The 25,894-nt window shown below is 36.8% G+C and overlaps 1 protein-coding gene across 1 annotated transcript in view; it reads left to right on the top strand.

Moving 5' to 3' along the window:
- SPAG17 (sperm associated antigen 17) overlaps positions 1-25,894 on the top strand; it is an 85,664-nt gene that overhangs the window by 19,249 nt on the left and 40,521 nt on the right. Inside the window, exons 4-17 of the mRNA XM_050971856.1 lie at positions 1,334-1,465; positions 5,194-5,362; positions 7,522-7,716; positions 10,086-10,267; positions 12,520-12,675; positions 13,263-13,344; positions 14,289-14,407; positions 15,315-15,452; positions 15,540-15,653; positions 17,103-17,253; positions 18,934-19,164; positions 21,139-21,227; positions 21,888-22,004; positions 23,537-23,691. Of these exons, the coding sequence (XP_050827813.1) occupies positions 1,334-1,465; positions 5,194-5,362; positions 7,522-7,716; positions 10,086-10,267; positions 12,520-12,675; positions 13,263-13,344; positions 14,289-14,407; positions 15,315-15,452; positions 15,540-15,653; positions 17,103-17,253; positions 18,934-19,164; positions 21,139-21,227; positions 21,888-22,004; positions 23,537-23,691 (2,030 nt within the window). The remainder of the gene's footprint in view (positions 1-1,333; positions 1,466-5,193; positions 5,363-7,521; positions 7,717-10,085; positions 10,268-12,519; positions 12,676-13,262; positions 13,345-14,288; positions 14,408-15,314; positions 15,453-15,539; positions 15,654-17,102; positions 17,254-18,933; positions 19,165-21,138; positions 21,228-21,887; positions 22,005-23,536; positions 23,692-25,894) is intronic.

Here is a 25,894-nt window from a genome sequence, read left to right as displayed (position 1 = left end):
GTTTTGAAATGCATATGTTTTGGTTTGTCTCCCTGTTATGCAACTTGGAATAGATCTGAATTTTAAAACATTTCTTTTTCTGCTCCTTTCTTTTGTTTGCATGAAACAATGATTTGGCATATAATGGTCTGGATTCTGATTTGGCTTTACTTTATTCAGAGAAGCATTTTAGTGGCTACATTTAGGTGAGAAGTGAAAGTTTCTAAACTAGGCAAGAATCTACAAAAGCTCAAAGCTAATGGTGGTGTTTGCATTAGACAAGACACAGTTCAGTGAGATGCAGTGTGCACCTTCATTGTCTCAGTATTAGCAAGCAAAATTGACACCATATGTGCCCAACTGTAATTGCTCCATGAGGAGAAAAGAGAAACATGTCAGAGCATTTGAGTAACACCTAATTCAGCCCATGGTTATAAATAACGCTGATGGTTGCTTAAAAACAAAAGTAAGAAAATATTATGGTTATATTATTCCTCAACAGCACTTCCTACATAGGTGAACTTTATTACAGAGACAACACAAGTGAAAAGAAACATATAACAACTTTTTAACGGTATTTTTATGTTATTTTATTTTTTTCGCAGTAAATAAAGTGGTTATGAGGCTCCAAGGAAAACGGCCCAGATGTTAGTGAGTTGTATGAAATTTAGTGGAAACAAGCTGTAAAAAACATAGTCATAAAACAGCCTGTCAATGCCACACATCTGGACAATGCAGCTGTATGTTCCCGCTGCTGTCATCACCCTAAGAAAACTCAATAGCCTTATTTCACCCCAATTAGGCTGCATACCAACAGAATCAGAATTACACAGGGAGGGGGTGTGTTTGCACCAAGACAGACCCTCTCAAATTCCCTTCAAGAAGTTTTTATCTTTCATTTAGGGCTAGTCCCTCAGACACTGGTCACTTTGTAAACAGTACTGCAAACTATTCCCCTTGATTTGCTATCTGTTAGGTGCTTTTTAATTTATTGCTTTATAATATGTAGTTGCTTAATGTTTTTTCTTTGTTTAAAACCTAAAGAGAATTACATTTTCCTGTGAGAACTCTGTGTCTGTTGACTTTCTCATAAATCATAGAAGGTTTTTTCCATTCTAGTTTGATCACATACTATAGCTGAAATAACTTTATTTGAGGTCTTTGGAACCAAAGAATAGTGGTGTATCTTACTGATACATTGGTTCTTCTGGAAATGTGGCCATTTCGACCCACACATGGTACAATGTGAAATAGCACTTCCTCATTTCAGCATGCAAATAAATATGAGTCAAGTGCAGTATTAAAACTATGCAAGTAGTAGTTTTGTTGTGATTTTTTTTTTTTTCCTTTGCAGGTGATGGAAGTAGCCAAAGTCTTTCTGGACCAGGGTGAGAAAATTCCTGTAACACTAATTGGAAAGCTGTTGAAATTTCAATTGCTTTGTCTCAAACAGAAGGCTCTTCAGAGAAGAGATGAGGAAAAGAAGGTACTATAGTATGCCCTAGGAACATTACATTTTTGAAGACGCTTCTATTCTGTGGTGTTGCTTCCATAAATCCAGCTTTCCTCTCATCTTTGGCTTTCTAAAACTGTAATTAAGGAGAAATGTGATTAGAAATATTTTTTAAAGTTGATTAGATTTTGTGCATGAAGTTCTCAATTACTCAAATGCCAGTGAGAACACGGGGAAAAAAAGAAAATAAAAACACTATGGAAGAAGTCTTTGCTAGAGTGAGAGCTCGTATGTCTTAGCTGAATGTTAGGACCAATAGAAAATAGAGCTAGGAACAGGCTTCTGCTGAATGTATCCCTGCTGAAGTAAAGGCAGGAGAGGTTGTTACTGTAGAGGTATCAAGGATAGACACTAAGCAGACTATGACAGAGTTCTTGTACTGAATCTCCTCTCTGGAGGGAATTTGGAGAAGTTATCTCTTCCATCCTCTAGCACTAAGGCAGGATAATATTTACATAAACAAATACTGGCAGATGTTTGTTGAACCTTTTCTTAAAACTTTCCAGTGCTGTGTCTTTGCTTTTCCATGGCAACCAGTATTATTTCTGAACCATCTCTGCAACGTGAGCATTTGAAAAAGGTTTCTGATCCTACCAACCCTACTCTCATTTAAATCTGTTTGAGTTCTCCCTTTGTATGGGGACAACACTGCACTCCATTCTACAGAAATCTATTACATATTTAACTAAACAAACCCAAATATGTGCCATCGTTGTTCATTTTTGATTATGCATGTTCCTCTCTGGTAAACTCTCTCAAAACAGTGCATATTTTGAAGTCCACTTCTCAGAATCAGGTACCACATTTTCCAGTGTTCCCAAAACTTGCTTCCATTTGTCTCTGAGGTCGTCATTCCTAGCTCCAAGATTGTCTCAGACAGATTGCTTATTTGTTCTAGGAGGAATTTCACAAGCTTGCACAGAATCACAGATCAGACCACTATTTCTAACATCTTTTGGAGTTGTCAGTGGTACATTTCAACAACTTACTGAACAGTTGGTTTTGCTATAGTCCTTTTCCAACAAACACTCATGAAACTGAAGAAAGTCAGTTAATTATCAGAAAGTCATACAATTGCTGCAGTAAGTTTACCCTGTTAATTGATCAAAAACTATAGTGTGGAGTGTGATGATATGGAGATCTAAGCAGTCTGTGCATGTAAAAGATGAAAGCAGAAAATAGTTTAATGGATTTTGTATGGCTGAAAAATCTGTAAATTTCTTTATCAGTTGTTTTACTTGTGGGAGAAGTTGGTGGATGAAGTGTAGCACACAATCACAAGAACATTAAATGTTAGGTGATTCCATTAAAATTGTGCCCTGTTCCCACAGAATTCAATTTATTAGGAAACGATCATTTAAACCATAGAAATATATGAATAATATGAGAAAAATAATGTGTTTTCAATCCGAAAAGAAATTGAGAGGCTGAAGCTGTAGAATAGATTGTTAATGGTGAATTGAGAAAAAAAAAAGACTTTTTTCTTAGACAGCAGTCAATTCTTGTAAGTAAACTGTCAAACAAAACTTCGAAGTTTAATGGCAATTCAATTTTAAAATGGAGTCTTTAGAGCTTTGATTTAGCAAAATTAGTCTTGTGACTGTAATTTTATTTCCCTGGTTAATTGGAGGATAGTCAGTGTTGAGGGTTGATAAGTCTCTGGCACTTAGAGTTACTTCTCTGTTTTAGCCAAGCTGTCTGCAAAAGTTGTCACCTCCTTTGAATTGTATCTATATCAAGGTGTGACAGGCAAACACAAGTGGCGCTGTTAAAGGACAAAGTCAAGAACTGGAATGCTCTTGGATATGAGGATGCTCTGCAATACAGAGTGGGGAGAAACTGACTTCTAATTTAGAGTTCTATCTCTAAACTGGCTGCCACAGATTTTTTAATCCTTTCCAACTAGCTTGTACAATACAAGTTCTGTTGCCAACAATCTGGGTGTTGAAAACAGGATTTTACTCACAAATCAGTTCTCAGAAAGCAAACATATCTGTCCATGGGTCTTTTTCTTAAATAGATACCAGTTAATAGAATGGATCAGCAGAACTAATACAACATGTATATAACCAAAAATAAAGCATCCTGTATTTCATTAGGAGCAGGAGCTTGTCATAAATTGACAGGCATAAATATTATGCAGAAGAGAAGAAGTGTCTCTGAATTAGAAAATTTTGAGGTAGTAAAATTTTGAAATGTGAAGCTTAAAATTACAAAATTGCAGAAGTTAATGGATTATTGGAAACTCCACAAAAAGCTGCACCTTGTAGGGAAGGAGAAATATGACATTGAAAGGAAAAGGAAAGAGTCCAAAAAAGGAGAGGCTCTTACTCTCTTAAGTATTTAGGTCAAGTAATGTTCTTTGTTAGAATCTTGGCAGGTCCATAAATGTCTCTGCTCATTTAAGAATTACTTAAAACTATGCAGATGCAATAGATCAAGTTGATTGTGAACTTTGTGGCATGATGATTGTATCATCTGTTTGATGTATTCATCAGTTTAGAATTCAAAGAAGTACTATCAAAATTTCTAATTTGAAATGTCAAAGGTGGAACAAATTTAAATGAAAATAATGAAAGCCTCCAAATCCTTCATTACACAGTGGAAATAGTTTCAAGATTCTGTCAAAGACATTTCTAAATTTTACAGAAAGGAAATTCAAGAAGGAACGGAAAAGCAGGAAAAGATTTTCTGTTTTGATTTTGAATTTGAACTAAATACAACTTCCACAGCTGGAAAGTCTGCTTTTCAGCTGGATCTAGGGAAAGCAGCTATATAGAGTTAACTGCCCTCTCTAATTTGCATGAAAGGCTTTCCTAATTGTTCTAATAGTCTTTAAAGTGACATCAGCAGAATTGTAACTGTAAGTTAAGTTAATATTTTTATTTTATTTAATTTAGTTTTATAATCCTGAAATGTAATTTCTGCATAGTTTGAATGTAGTATTTATGCTGGACAAAAATAAGGTGGACACTTTCTTGCTCTACAGAACCTACTTTAGCCTAATTTTTTTTTTATTGTTTTCATTTCAGACCAAGTCTCAATTTTTTGGATTTATAGTTTGAGGCTTTGGGACACTTAAATACCATTTTTTGTCCTGTATTTTAAATTACTAGGAAGAGCTTTATGTAGGTGTTTTTGTTTGAAGAAAATGAGAATGGCTGAGTAATATCCTGTGTGAAATGAACACATGACTCTTGGTTCTAGTTTACATTAGACAGATATTTACATCAAAGAAAAATAGTGCTGGTACCATTTTACACCATAGTCAAGAGTGTTAACAGAGATGTTGAAGATATTAACAGATACTGAATTTTTGCCGTATTTCCCTTCAGTCCAAGGAAAGTTTCTGGCTGATGCAAGTGCTGTAGTGGCAGTAACTAAAGCACAGGGGTTTTTTACTCATCTTTCTACCCATATGCATTTTGTTAGTTTGGTAGATATAATGTCTACCTACCTCTTGCAGTTCCTTTTAATGTGAAGTCTTAGCATTATGACTGAATAAGAGCATATAAATAATTGAATGTGTGTTTGAGTAGAAAAAAGCAGGGTGTTCAAGACAGCTCCACCACAAGAATATTATAGAAGCTGAGAGGGAAAAGTGTGAAAATAAAAAAAGTGAACACCTAAAGTTTTACAAGAGTCTGACCTTTGTTCTGCATAAAGGCTTTAATGAGAACTTCATTTATTCTTCTTGTCAGGCAGAACAGCAGCAAAAAGAAAAAGAGAAAGCAAGAGAAAAAGATAAATCTCCTGATAAGACAAGTGGAAAAGATAGTAAAGGAAAAAAGTCAGTGTCATCATCCCCTGTTAAAAAGGACACCAAATTCAAACAACGGGGAGAAGTGGAAGTGAAAGACAAATACATTGGTATGTAAAATATGATGATTTACTCCTGATAAACCTTTGGAATACTTAGTTTTGTTCCATGTTGAAAAGTAAAGATCTATTTGGCAATATCAAAATTTTGCCATTTTGCATTTGAAGAGGGCACTGTGTTCTGCTAAGTGTTAGGATGGATTGTGCAGTCCAAGAAGTAAAATACAGATAAGTTATGTGTGGCATGTCAACATCAAAGAGTTTGGGCATATGTAAGACTACAATAAAGTAGCCAAACAAATCCTACAGAAAATTTATCCTAGAGAAAGCTTTCAGAATAATTAAATTGTGTCAGTATCCAAAGGTGGCTTTCTCCTTGTACTATATTTTCTAACATGGCTGACAGAGTTGTCAACCCTGTCAGTGAAGAAACTTTTCATTACATCCAATCTAAGCTTCCCCTCTTTATATTTGTTCTAATATAACTGTATAAAGAGGGGAAAAAAAGAACATACCTTAAATTCAAAGACAGACTATATCTGTTACTGGTAGCTAGCAGTCATTTTATCATTCATCCCTAATACATTATCCCCTTTCTGAAATTAAATATTTCTGCTTTTGAGTAATATTAAGATAACTTGCACTGATGTCTTTCCTCTTTTGCATATGGACTAGTCACTGATAATTAGAACTGACTGATTGTTGTGCACTTGTCATGATTATTAGCATAATCATAATTTTAAAATGGCAGGCAGTCTTCAGCATGTACGCATTGGAATTTTTGGATCTCTGCAAGTGACTGTGCAGACACCTGTCTTTTTTGTTAAAAATAATTAACATTCAGTAATTGTATGGGCTCATACTTTTTCTTCCTGCACTAACTGAAACATAAATTTATGTACTTCATTTTCAGTACTAGGAGTGAAATAATAAGCTAGTTTCCTTCTGGTTTTGATTTTTGCTTTATGCAATATATGTGCTGGACTGTGGGGCTGCTTCCTTAGTCAGTCTCTCTAAATTTCTGTGTTATTTTCTGTTTAGCTAATATTACAAGCAACAGAGAGCCTGCTGCTCTAGGTGGTAGCAGCATTTGCACAGCCCTGGCCATATGTCTGAGCACAGGCAGATGTCAGTGCCAGGCTACCTTTGTTCCTGCCTTGGACAAATGAGTCCCACCAACTGAGGAGTCAGTAAAGCACTTGGACATGTGATGTGTTAGTAAGAAAGGATCTCAATGCTAAATAGAGTATAAAGCTGCAATTTACTTTTAGTTTAGGTTTGACTGCACTAACTCTATGTGTTTCAGCATTGATGGAGAGATACAGGACCTCCAGCAGACAGTTTCTGTTAACTTAAGATAAATGACTGTACTGGATGAATTAAATCACCTGGTACCTGTCTTACTGCCCGTATTTCTCCATAAGGCAATAAAAGGAAACTACACAACTCTAGAGTTTCTAGAGAGCTCATTTCTACTTATATCATGCTTAACCTTTTGCTTTGGTACTGAAATGTTGCTATGCATATTTCTACATAAATGATAAACCCAAATAGAGCAGGCACTAAATGAAACTCCTCATCTACATTTTAATATGAATTTGGATATGCCCTTCCCACCTAAAAGGACTAGTGTGTGCTGGGATTACCATCGGATGAGGATTTTGCCAAGATTTCCATCCAGTGAACATGAACCTGCTGGGTAGGGAGGAGTCAGCAGTGAGTCAGCTGATACCTGCAGCTCATCCTTTGAAATTATTAGGACTTGGGTAATCTTTCATGTAAGATACAGTAACTTACTCTTTGTATGCTCCATGTCCAGCTTTATGCAGGATGAAATAGGATAGTTTAAACTACCATTAAAGCATGTGGATATGTCCTGACACTAAACTCCTTTGAGAGGAGCAATTACAGAAATGCTGCTACAACATTCTGATTATAATCAGCTTCTGCAGTTTTTCTTCTGGTCTTTCTCCAAACAGTTATTACTTCTGACTTGTATTCTTCCTACTGTGTTCTAGGTGGTTTGGTGCAGAAGACCAGAGTCTTCTGCACATAATTTTTGAATTTATATGTAATTTTCCCAATGGAAGTATAAAAGAATTGTTTCTCTTACCTTCATTTGCGTAACCCCATATAGTCAAGTAAAAAAATTATTTTGTTTAGCTGATGAATGTTCTTACTCCAATTTGTTTTTGTTGTGTTTTGAACAGATGATGAACCAGATGATGGTGCTCATTATTACTTTATCATTCTGGGTTTCCCCAATCTTCAGTTGTTGCCTATCTTGACTGACCTTGGGATTAACATTTCAAGTGTAATTCAGATTTCTTCTGAAAATTACCAGCCACTGCAGATACACTTAGAAGCAACTAAACTTCAAAAACAATCTTCACTTTCACTTGAAGGTAATCTGGTCATTAAAAAAATATATCTAAAAAGGAGATAATTTTATATCCAGGAAATGACTGTTCCATCTGTGTTTTTTCTCCCTCTCTTTGCCTTGTGTTTGTGCTTGCTACCTGTGAGCAGCTGTGTTTGCCAGTGCCAAAGTAGTATTGCCATTGTTTGGCCACCAAACCAAATGGTTTACCAGTGCAAAAACTGGACAGTAGAAAGAGGGACTGACTAAGCAGGCAGAGTTTGCAGCCACAGTAGCCACAAAGAACGTTTTATCAAATGTATCCTTCTGTGAATTGCTAGGAAGTGTACTGGTAAGGAAACTTGGCTCATTTGGTAATTCCAAGGAAAGTGAACAGTTGGCTGCTTTGGGACTGTGGCCCCAGCCACAGGAGAATATGCCTCAGAATAATGCTCTGTAATTATACTCAGCTGTCCCAAGGCTGTTAACACATTTCTTGAACTGGGATTCTGGTAAGCAGCAAGCTAAATATGTGTCTTCAGTAATGGCTGGCTATCCTGAGCTGTAGTGACATAGCCAGCAGTTATGTCAAGGGAGGCAGTTATTCCCTGCTACTTGGCTGTCATGAGAATAGAATTATGGACTCTACAGTACAAAAAAAAATACCAATAAATTTTATTCAATCCAGCAAACAGCCTCCCTATAAGGACTGGCTGAAGGACCTTGAAAGAAGAAAAAGTGGTTGTGATCATGAATGGCCTTTGGAATTTTCAGGCCCCAGAGACAGGATGAAAGTCTGGAGAAAGTCTCTTGGTGGAAAAGGATTGAGTTAGGGATTACTTAAACAAACTGGACACACATAAGTCCATGGGACCTGATGGGATTCACTCAGGAATAGTGAGGGGCTGGCTGTGATGTCACTGCAAAGCCACTGTTAATTACTTTTGAAAAAACATGGCAATTGGAAAACCTGCCTGAAAACTGTAGGAAAGCATCACTTCTATCTCCAGAAATGGCAGGAATGACTCAGGAATGTAAAGGCCGCTCAGACTCTTCTCAGTCTCTGGGAAGATGATAGAACAGCTAATCCTGGAAACATTTCCAGGCACATGAAGGACAAGGAGTTGGTCATTTACCATGGATTTGTCAATGGAAGTCATTCTTAACCAACCTGATAACCTTCTATGACAAAATTACTGTCTTGTTAGAGGAGGAGGAAGCAGTGAATATTGTCTGCTCTGACTCAGTAAGACCTTTGGCACTGTCTTCTCATAAAGAAGCTGGGTAAGCAAACACTGAGTTAGATTGAAAACTGGCTGGATGTCCTGGCCTAGAGGGTATCAGAGGGAATTTGTGGTATGAGTCCAGCTGAACATCTTTGTTACTGATCAGGTGAGTTCCCTCTGCAAGTACTCTTATGATACAAAACTGGGAGGAATGGCTGAAACACCACAGAATTGTGCTCGTTTTCAGAGGGACCTCAACAGGATGGAGAAATGGTCTGGCAGGACCCCATAAAATTCGTCAAGGGCTAAATCCTGCACCAGTTCTTGGTGGGGACTGACTGGCTGGAAAGCAGCTCTGCACAGGAGGACTCAGGGGTGGTGGCAATAAGCTGAACATGAGCCAGCTCTGTGCCTTTGTAGCAAACAAGGCTAATGGTATCCAAGGCTGCATCAAGTCAAGGGATTTGAGCTTTCTTTTGTGTTCAGCACTGCTGAGGCTGATACTTAGAGTTCTGTGTCCAGTTCTGGACTCCTCAGTAAAGGAGAGATAAGGAGCTATCAGAGAGAGTCCATCAAATGACCACAAGTATGTTCAAAGGACTGGAGCATCTCTCATATGAGGAGAGGCTGAGAGAGCTGTCAGTGTTTACCCTGGAGAAGAAAGAGCCTGGAGAAAACTCATCAATGTGTATAAATGCCTGAAAGGAATGTGCAAAGAAAAGGAAGCCAGGCTCTTTTCAGTTGTGTTCAGTGACAGGACAAGAGGCAATGGCAAAACTGAAACAGGGGGTGTTACCTGAAGACAAAGAAGCACTGGTTTACTGTGAGGGTGACTGAACACTGTCACAGATTGCCCAGAGGTCATGGAGTCTTCATTCTTGAAGGTACTCAAAAGCCATCTGGACGTGGTCTTGGGCAGTCTGCTCTTGGTGACCCTGCTTGAGCAGAGGCGTTTTGCCAGATGAGCCCCTCAGGTTCCTTTCAGGATCAGTCATTGTACTTGCACTAAAAATGATGGCAAAATATAAGTGGGGGTAATTTTAAATCCCCAAGCTGGGTGTCAGATATTTGCTGAGACTCTAAGAATGGAAATACTTTAACAATACTTAGAGTAGACTGATACATGATTTGTGCTTTACGTTAAAGGGAGACATTGTACCATGATTTGTCAAATACTCATATATTTTAGATGTAGAAGCAGAGAAAAGAAAGGAAGATGAAGCTAAGAAAGACCTGGAAACATTTTGGAAGTTCCTGGAGCCCGTTCTGAACAGTGGAAAGCATGGATCAAGTCTCTTTGATGTTGCCAGGTTTCATTACCTAGTTAAGGAAAGTGACTTTCCCCCTGACTGGTCAGACAGCGAAATGCTGGTCAGTACATTCTGGTTTTTACAGTGCATGCCATGCTTTAGGGTTTGTAACTTTTAAGAACACTTTGGGAATTTAATCTCAAGTCTTCTCTGAAACACAACCACATTAATTGCTATATTTGTAATCTTAAACAAAAATTATTTCCTATGTATCCAACAACTTCATTCAGCATCTGTTTACAAGGAGTCCTTTGAATAAAAATGACTGATTTGGAGTTTCTTAATATTGTAGGCCACAGCAGAAGAGTTGTAAAATAGTTTGAGGTTTTAAAGTTATTGAACACGTTTCCATCTCGTTCAAGAGTCATATATGTGTATGAAATAACACAGAAGTTATATTTTTGTCCTCATAACATCAGGCCTACTTACTGCACCTCAGAATAGTCACATGAGAAAAAATTACCTGAATGCAAGAATATCTTTTGATAGATGATGTTGCTTTATCATACTCAGTACTGCTCCTTTTTGTCAAAAACATGGCTCTGACTTATTATAGCCAGCTGAGTCAGGACTGTTTCCAGGCACGGAAGGAGAAAGTGAATCATTAGAAATGTTTTTATCCTAGATTCTCACATGTAGTGAAGTAAAAGAGTCCAGTACTTCTCAATCTACTGTATCAGCAGTAAAAAATAAAAACTGCTAAAACAAAATAAGGCAACATGCTATAATTCAACCTACTGTATTTGTAGTCTGGTTAGACTTAAAAACTTTTGATAAAAATCTATGTCCTGAGGAAACACTGGGCAAATTTAATTACAAAATTGTAATTATGCTAAAATTTGCTTGAATCCCATTGAGTAGCAGGGTTTTGTTGCTTATGACTTTGTAAAAAATCTTGTTTTGTTTAAAAGACAAAAAATGTTTTGTCTTTTAAACAAAACAATGTTTTGTTGGAGCATTGAAAATGCTCCAACATTTTATATAAAACTTTTATGTGCTCTAGTGATTCCTTACATATACAAATATATGCATGAAAAGGTGTTATGCTAACCCATTCTTCAGAAGAATATTGGACTGGGAAAACAAAGGTGCAAGAATATTAATGAACATTCTGTTTTCACAAATAGAATTTCTTTCCCAAGTGTCTCTTCTAGTCTTTAAATGTTATGAAAATGGAATCAAGTATTCCATAACTTATCAGTGATTTGGGATTGCCTGTTTCCCAGTGTGATAAAGAGGCACTGAGTTGAGGAAAGCAGATGTTTAATAATTCTGAAGGGTTTGTTATTTTTCTCAGTGCCTAATGTCATTTGTCCTTCTTTGCTATGTTCTGTTTTAGGAAATTTAAAATTGAGACATTCAATGTTGTTAGCCACCTCTTAGAGGCAAACTTCTTAGTACAAGAGACTTGCCCTAAATTCACAAAAGTGAAAAAATCACTCGAAAAAGGGCTTTTTACAGAAATCATCTAAGAGTTATTATAATTCCATCCTTTCCACAAAGTTCAGGATGTACAGGAGAAGAATACATCCATTAAAGCTGCTGAAACTTGAGTGTTTCATGTGGTCTCCTACAGGGTATTGGTATTTGTACAAGAACATTTAATATTTAAAATAGCAGTTGCTATTATTCTTTTTATTCCTCCCAAGCTTTGGTAAAAACCACAGTACATAACCTCAAGAACCATAACTCTTACCTTGTCAGATTTTTGCAGATACAGCGCTCTCCTTTTGGAGATTTGGGCACTATGCTGACACTCCTTCACCCACAACTGTGGATTTCAGAATGCCATTCTTGAGGCTTTCTTTGTTTCCAAAGGGTAACAGAAAGAAAGAAAATAATATAAGATTATCTTAATTACCCGGTTAGGGTTTTATTTTTTATCCTTCTAGAGCAGGGAAATGATTGAACTTGCAAATAAGCTGCAGGTTGATCACTAGTAAAAATGTAGATACATTACAAAATAATTTAATTTTTCTCTTCCATTCCTTCCCATCCAAAAAAGTTCCATCTGCAAGATAGCAGACCTTGAACAGTTACTGTTAGGACAAGTAAGACTTGATTACAACTAAAGCACTTTGGCAATATACAGTCCATACTCTGCTGTGGCAGTGTATTTATTAAGGCAAATAAAATGAAGGAGGTTTTAGAATAATTCTATAAAACATACTGAATTGGTGAAGAAAAAAGGTCCTTTGGAAAATTTATAAACAGATGCAGATCTCCTGGTTAAAGAGCTAATGACTGCTGTCACTAAGTTACATGACATTTTATACACACTTTTCGTCCTTTGTCTCTGATTTTCCCTCATAGCTTGCATTTGGTACTGTGCTGTTTGAACACATTGCTTGTTTGATGTATGACTGCCTGGACTGGAGAAGACAGCATTGCAACTACTTGGAAAACACCAAGTTTATTAATGTGCCTGTGTTACCAGAGAGCAAATCAATACAACCATCTTCATTTGAGGCAAGGACCCTTCTCTTCTTGTTGAGAATAACTAATTATAGGGTAGAAATGCCTGTCTTTCACTCAAAAATTCATCTTGGACCATCCCTCTGTGAATAATTTTCAGTGAATTAAAGTTGTATTTTTGTTTTTAGCATTTAAAACCCAAAAAATTGAGAAAATAGCTGAGCATTGGGGAAACAGAAAAGAGAAATTGGAAGGAGCCTATAGGCATAATGTATCATAGGTGTAGAAATTTCTTAAATAGTGTCTGATGATACATTCTTGTGTCTAAAAAATCAATATGCCTGCACAGAGCTACTATGCAATGTTGCAGATCTGTGAACTGCCAAAAAAAAAGGATTATTAGTTCTATGCAAGATCTATTTCCTTATTTCTAGTAGGCAAAATGTTGTAGGCAGAAGAAGTAGCTTATTAGAACATGCACTACATTCTTACTATCTTGTTCCAATTAAAAGTTTAGCATAGTAGTCTAGGGTGAGTCACCAAAGCTAAATGAAATTAAGTTCTCCCACCTATTTGTGCAATACCCACTTGTTTTATGGTTTCTGATTTTTTATTTAACTTTTGTTTATTTAACTTTTTAGGAGCAACCAGCACCACAGATGTCACCTACAAGGAAAAAAGGGAAATCAGAAGAAATTCTGCCAACAACAGTTTTGTCAGAGAGTATGTTTAAAGGGTTAAAGCACCAATCTGTAATTGATCCTTCTGTCAAACCATTCATTCATCTGACAGCACAAGTCCTCAAAATTATTTGTGCAGTTAGCTGAAGATGTTGTGTATCCTGATGAACGCATTGTGGAAGTGTCTGAGTGGTGATAACCAGGTTCTTTAGAAAATCACATTTTCTATCTGTTCGTAGTCAAATTCAGATTTAAAAGATCTCAGTAATTTTGTCCAATTTCTAACTTTGTTAGACTCTTTTTAATAAATATTGGCTGAAGGTTCACAGAATCACAGAATATTCTGAGTTGGAAGGGACCCACAAGGATCATTGAGTCCAACTTAGCCCCACATAGGACATCACAGCATGTGCCTGAAACCAGTTTCCAAATGCTTCTTGAACTGTCGGGCTTGGGCTTTCACCACTTTCCTGTGGAGCCTGCTCCAGTGCCCAACCACCCTCTGGGTGAAAATTTCTCTAATACCAACCTAAAACACCCCTGACTCAAGGTGAAGCTGCCCCAGTGCAGAGCAGAGCGGGACAATTCCCTCCCTTGCCTGGCTGGCGATGCTGTGTGCAATGCACCCCAGGACAAACTCCTGGCTGCCAGGGCATAGCCTGCTCATACTCAATTTTCCATAAAACAGGACCCCTGGGTTGTTTTCTGTGGTGCTGCTCTCTAGCATCTTATTCCCCAGTCTGTTTGTACATCCAGGGTTGCCTCATTCCAGGCACAGAATCCACGACGTCTGGTTTTTAAGCTTCAAAAGGTTGACAATTGCCCAGCCCTCTAATTTGTCAAGGTCTCTCTTCAGGGCCTCCCTGCCTCTGGGAGAGTCAACAGCTCCTCCCAGTTTTGCATTATCTGCAAACTTGCAGAACTGACTTGGACTATAAATTGGCATTTCTAAACAAACATATGGTAATGTTTTATCTCTTAATATAGCAGAAGAAACTTCTATTCTGTTTCCTGCTGTGGACATGAGGTATTACAATGACTTGCTGAATCAAATTCCTGAGGAATACTTTTCTGTACCCTTAATGCTGAGCTGCATGTTGGAACAGGTGGGAATGTTCTCTTTTTAGTTTCTGTGGCTGTTTTGGCCTAGACCTAATATAATGAATTGTCAAAGATAAATAAATACATCTGTTTAAACCTAAATTATGAGACTGTGCATTGAGGCACTGAGCAAGGAGATTCAATACAAAGGAGTCAAAACTCCAAATTTTTATTTTCTTTCATATTGTCCACTTACCCTGTATATATATATATATATATATATATATATATACACATAGTATTACTCCATAATTAATTTTTGAAGACTACAAATATAATCAAATTAGGAGAAAGGTGCAATTTCTTATCCAAGTCAATAACAAGTTTTTGTGTCCTTCAGCAGTGTTATTGATACTGAACTTTTGTTTGTTTACTCAGTTCAAAGATCTTAGGTTGAGCCTAGCCTAAGAGCATCAATGCTAGTGCTAGACAGATCTGACTTCTGTTGAATTCAGGCACAATCTATGATTTAGAAGAAACAGACAATATGATTTTGAAATCCTTCTTTTAGGAGTAACATTTCAGCATAATTTTGGGTTTTTTTCCTTTTGTAACTTGTCCTGAAAATAGACTGGGTAAGAATAAAGTCCACCACCTTATAGACAAACAGTTCTTAATTACCTGAGTTCCTTGACAATCCTTAACATTTCAAGTTGGAATTATTTTTCTTCTTATCCTTTCAAAAGCAGCTAATAGGGAAAACATTTAATTCTGTTTTCACTCTCCTTGCTTTGTGCAGCAGCTAACTTGGAAAATTGTATTTTTGCTACTTGTAGAAAAAGATTAGGCTTTTCTTCCCTCACAGAATTTATGGTTGTGTGCTTAGCTTATAGCAGGATTTGCTTGGTATTTCTGGTAAAGTTAAGCAGCAGTCATACTGTGATGAAAGCTAACATATATTGTATTTGCCAGGTTATTGCAAGTGAGGAAGACCTTCCACCACCAAGTCTGGTGTCACTAGAGCCTCAGGCAGATGAGTTGCATCGTGCCATTGCAGATCATATAATCTCTGTCCTTCCTTCTCTTTACCTTCCTATAAGTGAAAAAAAGGTTTGTGTTGTCTTTCATTCATTCATTTCCTAAAATGACAGATCCCATTATTGGCATTTAATACCTCTTCCTTTTCTTTGTAAACAGAACCTGTATGACTACTTTTCTCCTAAACACGATACACAAGAGATGGTCACCCCCGAGTACCCTCTCTTATTTAACTACCACGATGCCCTGGCTCAGCGGTTCCACCTACTGAAGGTACAGTACAACCTGTTTATATATAAATATTTCCAAAGTTCACAGGCCATGAATGCTCAATGCACTAGAAGGGGAGGAGGGCTGGTTTTGCACAACAGGACAGCATATCCTAGAGCTTTTTTCCTCAGAGGTGTTAATTAACATGTTAATTAACATGTTTCCACATGTTAATTTACTTAAGCAATGAGTTACTGATGGAGGACACCTCCAAACATGGAGCATAAACTTACTGATTTCAGTGATCTATTTGCATTACTAATTAGAATGTTTAGCCTTTGGCACAGATGAGAGATATTACAGAACTGTTGATTTGCTGTTAAACGCTGATGATACTATGGGAAATGAGTTGCTAATGGTTATTTAGCATGGAGATTGGACTGAATACTAAAATGTTGAGATGTAGAAGAAAATGCATAGCATTTATTAATGAACACAACAAATGTATTCAGGTTGGCTAAATAGTTGCAGCACAGCATGTAACCAAGATACTGCCAAATTCTAACTGAGGCAGAAAGGTTCAGAGACTGCATAGTTTGGGATTATTGCAAAGTAACAGGTCCCAGACTTTCTGAATCAAAAAACCACTGTGAATGTCTTGAATTTTTCCAAAGGCAAGGTGCAGTCTTACCACTAAACTTTAAAAATTCACTGAGGATAATAAAAGTGATAATAAAGTTCTAGATTTCACAGCTAAGGTGTGTCTGCCTGGCTTCCTGGATTACAAATTATCTGGGGAATACTTTGACAACCATTGATTAAAACTATTCAGAAACAACTCAAATTTGACATATTGGAGGTATTCAAGCAGAAGGAAGGGCTGAGTAATCAACATAAGAGATGGTCTTAGGAGACATAAGCTTGATGTATTTTATATACTTGCTGAAGAGGAAATTCAGGATATAGCACAAAGTTTGAGGAAAGAGTAGAGTACAAACATTTGGAATATGCAGCTGAAGAAAAAGGTACCATAAGTGTGTAATACTAAAAAGAGTGAAACTGAAATATACCACTGCATCTGAAAAAAAATTATTGGATATAGAGGGATGTCTCTCATCACAGACTGATCAATATTGATTTCATTACTGTAAGAAGTAGCACAGACCAGCTGAAAGATGCATGGAAGGTACCTGCTGCCAGTCTGAACAGATCAGTATGTATTTCTGTATTTTTAAGTCTAGCTAGCACAGACAAATAATTTCTAACAAATGTCTGTTATTATGCTGTCAGTCATTCTCTTATGTGTCTAATACTTTTCTGCCTACAGTATCTGACACCATGATTCAAAACCACACTGTGGGCACATGTTCAAATATAGATTTATGTCCAACTGGCTTAAGCACAAGCTAATGTCTTCTGCTGTAGAAAGACTTCTTTATTCAAACATAAGTTTTGGAAAGTCAAGAGTGTGAAAGTTTACTTTAACTATGGTACTTTGATTTTTTGTTCCAGGTCCAAGAGAACTTCAATCCAGAAAAGATTGAGCATGAAATGATGGATAAACTGCCTCTTAGAGAACTTATCCATTTCACCCCTCCTTCAACTGAAAACAACACTAAACGCTTGGCCAGAGTTCATGAGCTCATGCATTATTTTACTACTGGTAAAATGATTTTCATTGATATAATTTCCATTCCTTTTATTTCTGGTTGATGATTTTCTCAAATAGCAGGATTTTTGGGGCAAGATTTTAAAGCTGCCAAATAAAGCTTTGCAGAATTTCCCATTTTCACAGTCTTGCTTATATATAATTATAGCCTCCTATGCAAGTTAACCCTAACTTCAAACCTCAGTTTCATGGTTAATGTGAACAACTGATTGAGTGTTAAATATTGCATAACTAAGAGCTTGAACTTATCTTGGAAGTACTTTATTTATTTATATGTGCAAACATACAAAAAATTACTCATCCTGAGAGGAAAAAACAGCAGTAAAAATTGCAATTTTGGTCCTAGAATGTAGAATGCATTTTGAGAGACACTGATGTGAACTGTGTTGATTTATCAACTCGCTTTCGGAGGTAAAGCACATGTATCTTAGGTAGACAATTTTTATGGAACAATACACAACTTTCAGAATGTATTCTGAAATACATTGTATATTGTGTTATTCATGTGCAAGCTGTTGGTGTTAATAATGAAGCTACTTTATAACAGTCCCTCTATCAAACCAAAAATAAATTCACTTCTCCAACCATAATCACTTCTGCAGTTACCTTTTCTTGGAGTATACTTGCCACCATGACATATGCTGGGAAACAATCCCAAAGACTACAAAAATATCCTTAGGTAGTATCAAAAGTCTGCTCTAGGTTATTAAGAAATATAAACGTCCAAATCCCTTTGGTTACATTCATGTCATCATATAAGGCACAGGATTTGAAGGTACTTTCCCAGCTCTTTCATCCTGAATTCCCTGTGGTGGATTAATTTACACTTTGCTGTGCTGTTTCTAGTTGTTGGTATGTACATTTTGGATAGTAAGCTATTAAAGTATTCACTATTGCTACAGTCTTCCAGCTGATGGGTATTGAATTTGATGATCCTCACTGGGCCATACTGTATTGCCAGACTCTCCCAACTGGTAATTTAGCTAGCAAAGCCTTTGCTTTTATCAAAGGAGATGATTAATTTAAACAGAAGATAAGAGATCCAACATTCTCGAGATACAGGATGTGCTTAGGTGCTTAACCACCCTAAAAAGAAAACATTTCAAACTAAAGATATTCTTTGTGGGATTTGGGCATTGTACTGACTGTCTTAACCTTCAGTCCTTTGCATGATTATCATTGTTACATGGACACGGGTGCCTACAAGCATAAACAGGATTTATTATTGCCTTTGCACCTTGCATACTTCTGTTTAAATTATGTGTAAAAGTCTTTCTGAAGAGGAAAAAAATTTGATACTTTTTTGAGAAGTTACAGATAATGGAAACATTTCATGAACTGAAAATAACTAATTGCTAACTGGCCTGATAAAGTCTACTCAGTATTTTAAAATCACCATCATTTATATAAAGTTAATGAGCCAGAAGGTATTCAGATGTAGGAACCACTTCATTTAAGATGGATTAATAGGTAGGCATATCATTTTGCAATTTGGAAGCATTCAACTTTGAATGCAGTGTAAAATGTAGCCCACATAAGTTGATCCAGCACCATTAAGGAAATTGCTGTTGGCTTTTGCGGAGTTGCCAAGAACAATACACTTAAATAGTCTTGTATTTATTTTCTGCTGAGCTGTAAGGACGTTTTCAGTTAATGATTGTAATTCTTTTTTAGAACTTCTGAGTTGGGCTGAAGTAGAAAGAGCCTTCAGAGTGTTTACTTTTGAAAGCCTGAAGCTGACTGAGCTAAGTGACTCTGGTTTCCTGGAGAGCTCTGGATCTAGGGTTGGAGGTGATTCTGAAGAGTCTTATATCCCTTGGGATAATCCAGCCTTGTTTGCAAGACAGCTGAGACAACTCTTCCTTATGCAAAAGAAATTTAATGGGAAATCTCCAAGAAGCTCTGGTAAAAAGCTTTCTGTTTACATTACTCCTGAAGAATTTGAATCCACTATTTGTCTTACCATATCATTTGCTATTGCAGGGGTGTGATTTTTCTTCCTTCCACAAGTCACCAAATTTTCAAATATTGTATATCCTGTACATTGAGTAACTCTGTAGGAGTACTAGAATAAAGACAAGAGTTATTTTGTACTACAGCATTAAAAACTGTAGATGATGCAAAATGAATTTTCTCAAGTTCTGCATTTTCTCCTGCAGATTCTAGCATAATGCTAAGTTGTTGGCCTGGTTAAAAGATATGTGTTGGCCAAAAAGCAACTTTCAAATCAAGTGATTATTTTTTCAGGACACAAGAAAAGTAGAAATTAGGTCCTTTTAAGCAATTATACCTTTAGGTTCACGATCAAAGAATCATAGAATCATGGTTTAGGTTGGCAAGGACAACTAAAGGTCATCTGTTCTGATATCCCTGCAATAAGCAGAGGCATTTTCAACTAGATCAGGTTTCTCAGAGTCCAATCTGACCTCCAGTGCTTGCAGGGATGGAGCATCCCCCACCTTTCTGGGATACCTGTTCCAGTGTTTCACCACCCTTCTGATAAAAAATTCTTCCTTATACCTAGTCTGAATCCATCCTCCTTTCCTTTAAAACCTTTACTCTTTATCCTATGACTACAGCTCCCGCTAGAAAGTCTCTTTCAAGGCCACTATAATAAGAGCTCCCCAGAGCCTTCTCTCCTCCAGGCTGAACTCCCTAAGCCTTTCTTCATAGGAAAGGTTCTCCATCTTTGCAATCACCTTCATTGGCTCTACTCTGGACCATCTTCAACAGGTCCATGTGTTCCCTGTGCTGAGGGCCCCAGAGCTGGCTGCAGTACTTTGTGATATAGTCCATGCTTTCCTAATAGAGATGTCTAAGCAAGCAGCATAGACGGGATCCTTTCCTTAGAAGGTTGGAGCAGACAAAAATGAGTCCTGCTTATCTGCTTTTCTTCTGCATCTAGGAAACATTTTTGGAGTTATTTTATTTTGCTTTTGTACTAGTCAAGATATTAAATTTTGCAGTTACAAGCATAACAACATTTCAGCACTTCTGCAGCACAAAAGCAAATACCAGGAAGATAAGACATCTACTTTCAGGTTGCTTCAGTCTTCTAAAGGCAGTCAGTACACAGGAGTAATTTCCAAGAGAAAGAGAGCATAAAGATGTGTTTCTGGAAGCTGAGCTGGTTATAAGACACTTACAAACAAATATTTTGTGGTGTATTTTCCACCGTAAAAAGTAATTTTCCTGTACATGTGAATTTTGATCAAATATTAGTGACCTCTGCCCTAACTTAGGGAATAAAGAATTTTATTGAAAGGATTTTTTTTTTAAATTAAGAGAATATAGACGTTAAAGTCCTCATTAGATGCTGTTCATATCAGATGCTCATTGCAACAATGGAATGACAGGGCAGATCCTTAGGAGAGCTGATATTCTGTCAGTAGCTTATGGATCTGTAAACCAAATTAATTTAAACTTTTAAATTTGCATTTGTCAAAAATATGTGAAAATACCAGAACAATTGGTCTTCCCTTTTATTTTAATGCTATCTGTGCAAAGGAATGCTTTTTAAAGTATGAAGAAAAATGGTTCTTTGATTATGAATCTGGAGGCTACTTCTGGAGGCTACTTATTTTTAGTGGGTCAAGCATGGGTCAGATAGAGAAGATGTTTTGGGTGGGTTTTATAAAGTCTTCTTTTTTTCTCTGAATTTTATTTTATTATCTGGCACTTGTTGACACTGGGTTTTAAAGTGCTCTCTTAGTAAAGAAGCACAGCAGAGCTGATAATGTAACTTTAGGACAAGTGTGAAAAAAGGAAGCTTCAACTTGATGTCAGTCTCATCAGGGAAGCTAAGGAAATGGCACTACTCCAACCTTAGTAGGGCTGAAATTTCTGGAACAATTCTTTAAGTTATGCTTTCAATTGCAGGGTATGCAGAAACAAGTGACGAAGATGAAGAAGACGATCTGGTTCATCCTCTTTTGAATGTAGAATTGGATCGTCTTTATTCTGAGATGGCAAGTGTGAGAAATGGAATCAACTAGGCTTTATATGAGGCAACAGAAGATACTGCTCAATGCCAGGCCATGTTGCTGGGGATTCCTTTGCAATGCTGCATACACATGTTAATTCTGTGATGTTTGGAAAATACTGACATAACTTTTAGGAACTGTGAAATCACTTTCTTTGAATTCCAAGGTGACAGTTTTGATGAAGCTGTTAATGATAATTCTGTGCTGGTTTTGCTGAATACCGGGGTCAAATACAAACATGAAAGTTTAAAAGAAATTGTCAAACTGTGTCACACTAGAAGACTGTGTAGTTTGGCATCTTCAGAATCACCTGTTTGCCATACATCCCATAATAAACATAGCAATTTTAAAATTACATCATAGGACATGTTTGAATACTCATGATTGCTTACAGAACTCAAAAATATATAAGCTAATAATAAAAGTATTTAGATTATTTTGTCATAAGAAGTCCAAAACCAGATCTGCTTGGGATTAATTGTATTTTTTATTAAACAGTGCCATATGGGTCTGCACTTATGCATCAGTGTGCAGTTAACTGTGATGGAACATGGGGTGCTGTCTATTAATCCAACAAGATTACAGTCAATTTAATACTGACACTGAAATGTTGATATTCATTCTTTTGATTTGTTGTATTTTGAGGTGAGTCTGGAAAATCATGGCCTAGGACCAAGTTTAGAAGAAATAAAAAAGACACAGAGACGCTGCCTGACAGACTGGAGTTTGGAAGAGCATTTTCAACCACATGTTCTTCATCAGGTATCTTTGAACTGACAATTTCATCTATACAGTTCTCCCTCAGTACCCTATATAAAGCAGTAGAAGTGGAGTGCAGGGTGTTTTTCTGCTCAATAATTGATTCAGTTTTATCTTTCATTTTTACCAAAAATCATTGTGCTTTAGCTACTTTTCAGTTCTTTGTGTGAAATTTAGTTTGTAACAGGTTTTAATTTCCCAATTTGGCCAAAGTGGAGCTGTCCTATTTGGCAGCAAGTCTCTTAGCTGAAAGTGTGGTGGAAACAAAACCCTTGCCCTTAGGGGTCATCCTCTGTAGCAGATGCCTATGCAGTGTATGTTTTATGGGCAAATAGAAAATTTGGTTGTTACAGTACTTCACCTTTTAAGGGCTAAAAACATCATTTATAGAAATCTTGCATGCTAAATACTAAAAATTTATCTTGCAGAAAGATAGAAGGACAAATCTGAAAGATATGCTCAAATGTAGTTGGCTTGAATTGGGAGGCATCCTCTTGGGAGGAGTGGATTTTGTAGTTCCTGTGCTGCCTTGAGCTTCATAGGTTGTAATTCTTATTTGATCCTGACACATGCTATACATGGTTGAAGGAAATGCTGCCTGGACTTTTGCAACACCACTTAAGTGTGACAATTTTAAAGTCTGGTCACACATTGCAATGCGTGGGGAATCCCTTCTTATGCAACATAAATCCCTTCTTATGCAACTACCAGTAATTAGTGAGTCTAGTAAAAAGGAAAATAAAAAAAATAGCATTTTATTGCAGCTGAAAATAACCTTTTGAAAGAAAAGTCATGGCAGTCAGGTGAAGCCCCAGATGACTGGATAAAGAGAAACATTTTGCAAATCTTTAAAAAGGATAGAAAGGAGGACCCTGGGATCTACCAACTTAATCGGCCTCAGCTCTGTTCCTGGAAAGATCATAGAACAAATCCTTCTAGAACCTTCAGTTGCATAGTTCTGAAAAATAATAATTTATAAGAAGGCTTTCTTCTACCTATGACTATAAAATAAGTTTCAACCTGCAGGCAATATAAATATTGAAAATGATGGGGCAATACAGAGCAGAGTGGAATAATGTAGATCACAGCAAATCTCAAAGATGTGCAGGTCATGATAAAGCAAATTGAATACCAGTTAAACTCAACTGAAATTAAAAAAAAGTAAATTAGTTTTCTTTTTACCTGGTATATGATAATTCTGGTTTTATTTGCTATTTACTTAAGTATTTTATTATTTAAACTTGTTTAAGTATTTGTTTAATATTTTAATTTATTCATGTTTTGTGTAGCTGAACTTTTTCATTCATGGTTAGTCAGAAGGTGGAGCATAGTTGGTATCTCTTCTCAACATAAACAGCAATGCAGTTTCAATTTCCACCTACCTGAACAATTCAGGTTGCTGGAATCCAAATGCTTTGGGTACATCTTGCAGGAGAGTGTTCTCGAGCACTTGTTGCTCAAAGCTGTGCTAGGTAGCCTCTGAACATGTGTTACCATCTGCAGGAAGGATGTAGCTTTATTTCTTTCCTTTTCAGGTTCTTCACACAGCATCCCAAGAATACAGGTGTATTGATTCCTTTTATCATACCCAAGATAACTCTTTACTAATGGTTTTTCACAATCCCATGAATCAACATCGTCGGAGCCAAGAGACTTGGAATATTGCTCTGCACTCTAATGTGGGATTCAGGTAATGGATTTTATCTTTCCTGTCTCTTTCACAGTCATTTTTAATTAAAGCCTCCATGGGTGTGCTTAGGGCAAAGCTTTGACATTAAGATATGGCTGTGTGACACATTTATGGGAAAGAAAGTCATGTGAGTCAAAAACAGTGCTGTATCAACAGAATTCTGTTAAACTTTTTCTGTTGAACTTAGTGAGAATAATGCAGAGTGTAGCTCCTTATCATCTAGTATAAAAATGTAAATAATATACACATACATGCAAAATCGTATTAGAAATGCCACATCAAGAAAACTGTAGGACATTTCAGGTGAAGAATATTAAAAAAATTATTCTAAGTACATGCTTATCAGGTTTTTATATTATGTATACATATAATAGAAATTAATCACTAACATAAATTGAGTGATTTAGTGGGTTTTTTTTTTTTAGAAAAGTTCAAATCCCTTTGTTAATATTAGAATTTTTTTTCCCACAGAATGACACATTCTTCTTAATTCCTTATCAATACCTGCTCCCCAGTTAGAGGTGTGCAAGTGGTTGATCTGTCCACTTTAGCCCTTTTTTTAGTGGATCATTTATTTTGGAACACATTTTTGCACTGAAGCAGTGATATAAATGATGATGTAGATGCAACTACTATTCCAAATAATTGACTGAAAATAGAATAACTGTCCATGTACTGATATGTAAAAATGTTACAATTCCATGGAGAGACAGCTGAGGTATCTGTAACAATGTCACTCTGGTGCTCTATGAATTAATTAGATTTATCAAATAAAATTTCAAACAAATTATCCAGTATAAAAATACCTCCTCCCCCCAATTTGTCTGCAGGTATCCTTTTCTGAGTGTAGTGCCTCATTTATCATATTATGGGAATTTTTATAATAAACTTTTGTTGATAGCTGTATATATTGGAATAGGTTTGAATACTAAATAGAGAAAATGTACCTTCCTGAAGCTGTATTTTGTATTGTATTTTGTATCTTTGCTCTCAGTCAAGGAACTCTCTGTAGGTCCCTCTAAGCTTTCCAGGCATTTGGACTTAAATTATTTGCCATGAAAACAGGCTGTTGTGATTAGCAGTGAATAGAACTAGAGCCATAAGATATTTACCAGCAGAAATTCAAAGTTCCTTGGAGAAAACGCTGGCGGTTTTGTTGAGCAGATCCACTAAATGTGTGGTCAGTGGTTTTGCATTTACACAGCAACTAAAATCTTCCCCAAAAGATAAGGGAAAGATGGTATGTTCAAGTAAAGCTGGGTCTTGCATTCAGACAGACCCAGGCATAGGGTCAGTGGTCTCAGGGACTGTTACACAGCAGCCTGATGGCAGCCAGAGCTCTTTATCTGCCAGCAGTTCTTACACTTCTTTGTGACACTGGACTTTAGCTGCCTAATTCAAGTTTCCTAATCATAAACAGTTGGTGCCACAAAACAGCTGCCTGGTGCATTTGGGTTTTCTGGGCAGAGTTGACACATATGACATGAGACCTATAAGAGACCCATACACTTTTGGAACAAACACCAGAGAGCAGGTCACACACCCCAGAGCATCTAAAGTGTCACCTGGTGTTTGCATACGCTGAGTAACGCCTCATGCCAACAGCCTATGGTGCTGTAGAAGCAGAGGGAGGTACCAGACCTCCTCAGGAACCTTTTGTCCCCGAAACAACCACTGATCATCTCTGGGGTTGTAAAACCTCTGATTGGCTGGTCACCTTGAAAGGTCATTCATTGAAATAGATCAAGAGCAACTGAGACACGGGAAAGACTCTTGATACCTGCAAAAGAAAAGCTGCTAATTTTGCATATAAAGGAGAAATTATGCATTTTATCTGCATTATAATTTGTTTGAGGATGAAATGACTGTGTGCTTTCTACTTCTTACTCTTCCACATCCCATGGAAACAAGGCTTAGACACTAAAGATAACTTCTGCTTAGGACATGCCTGCTTTGTCCAGTGACATTTCACCAGGTTCAGTTTCAAAGCAGCAAGGAGTTCCTAAAGAAAATGGCATGACCACTGACAAGATGGTTTGGCTTTGCTCTTGTTTCCTAGAGATATTCAACATCACTGCTATATATGCTACTTAGAAATTTTGAAGAGCTATAGGTCCTCTTTTGCTTCTGCTGTGTGTCACTGATACCTGCCTATACTCTGCAAAACAATCAGCCCATTTTCAGACTTTATTCTGCCTTACTT

Source organism: Serinus canaria, chromosome 1 (assembly GCF_022539315.1).
Source record: "Serinus canaria isolate serCan28SL12 chromosome 1, serCan2020, whole genome shotgun sequence".
NCBI lineage: Eukaryota > Metazoa > Chordata > Aves > Passeriformes > Fringillidae > Serinus > Serinus canaria.
This window is presented reverse-complemented; position numbering and strand designations above follow the sequence as displayed.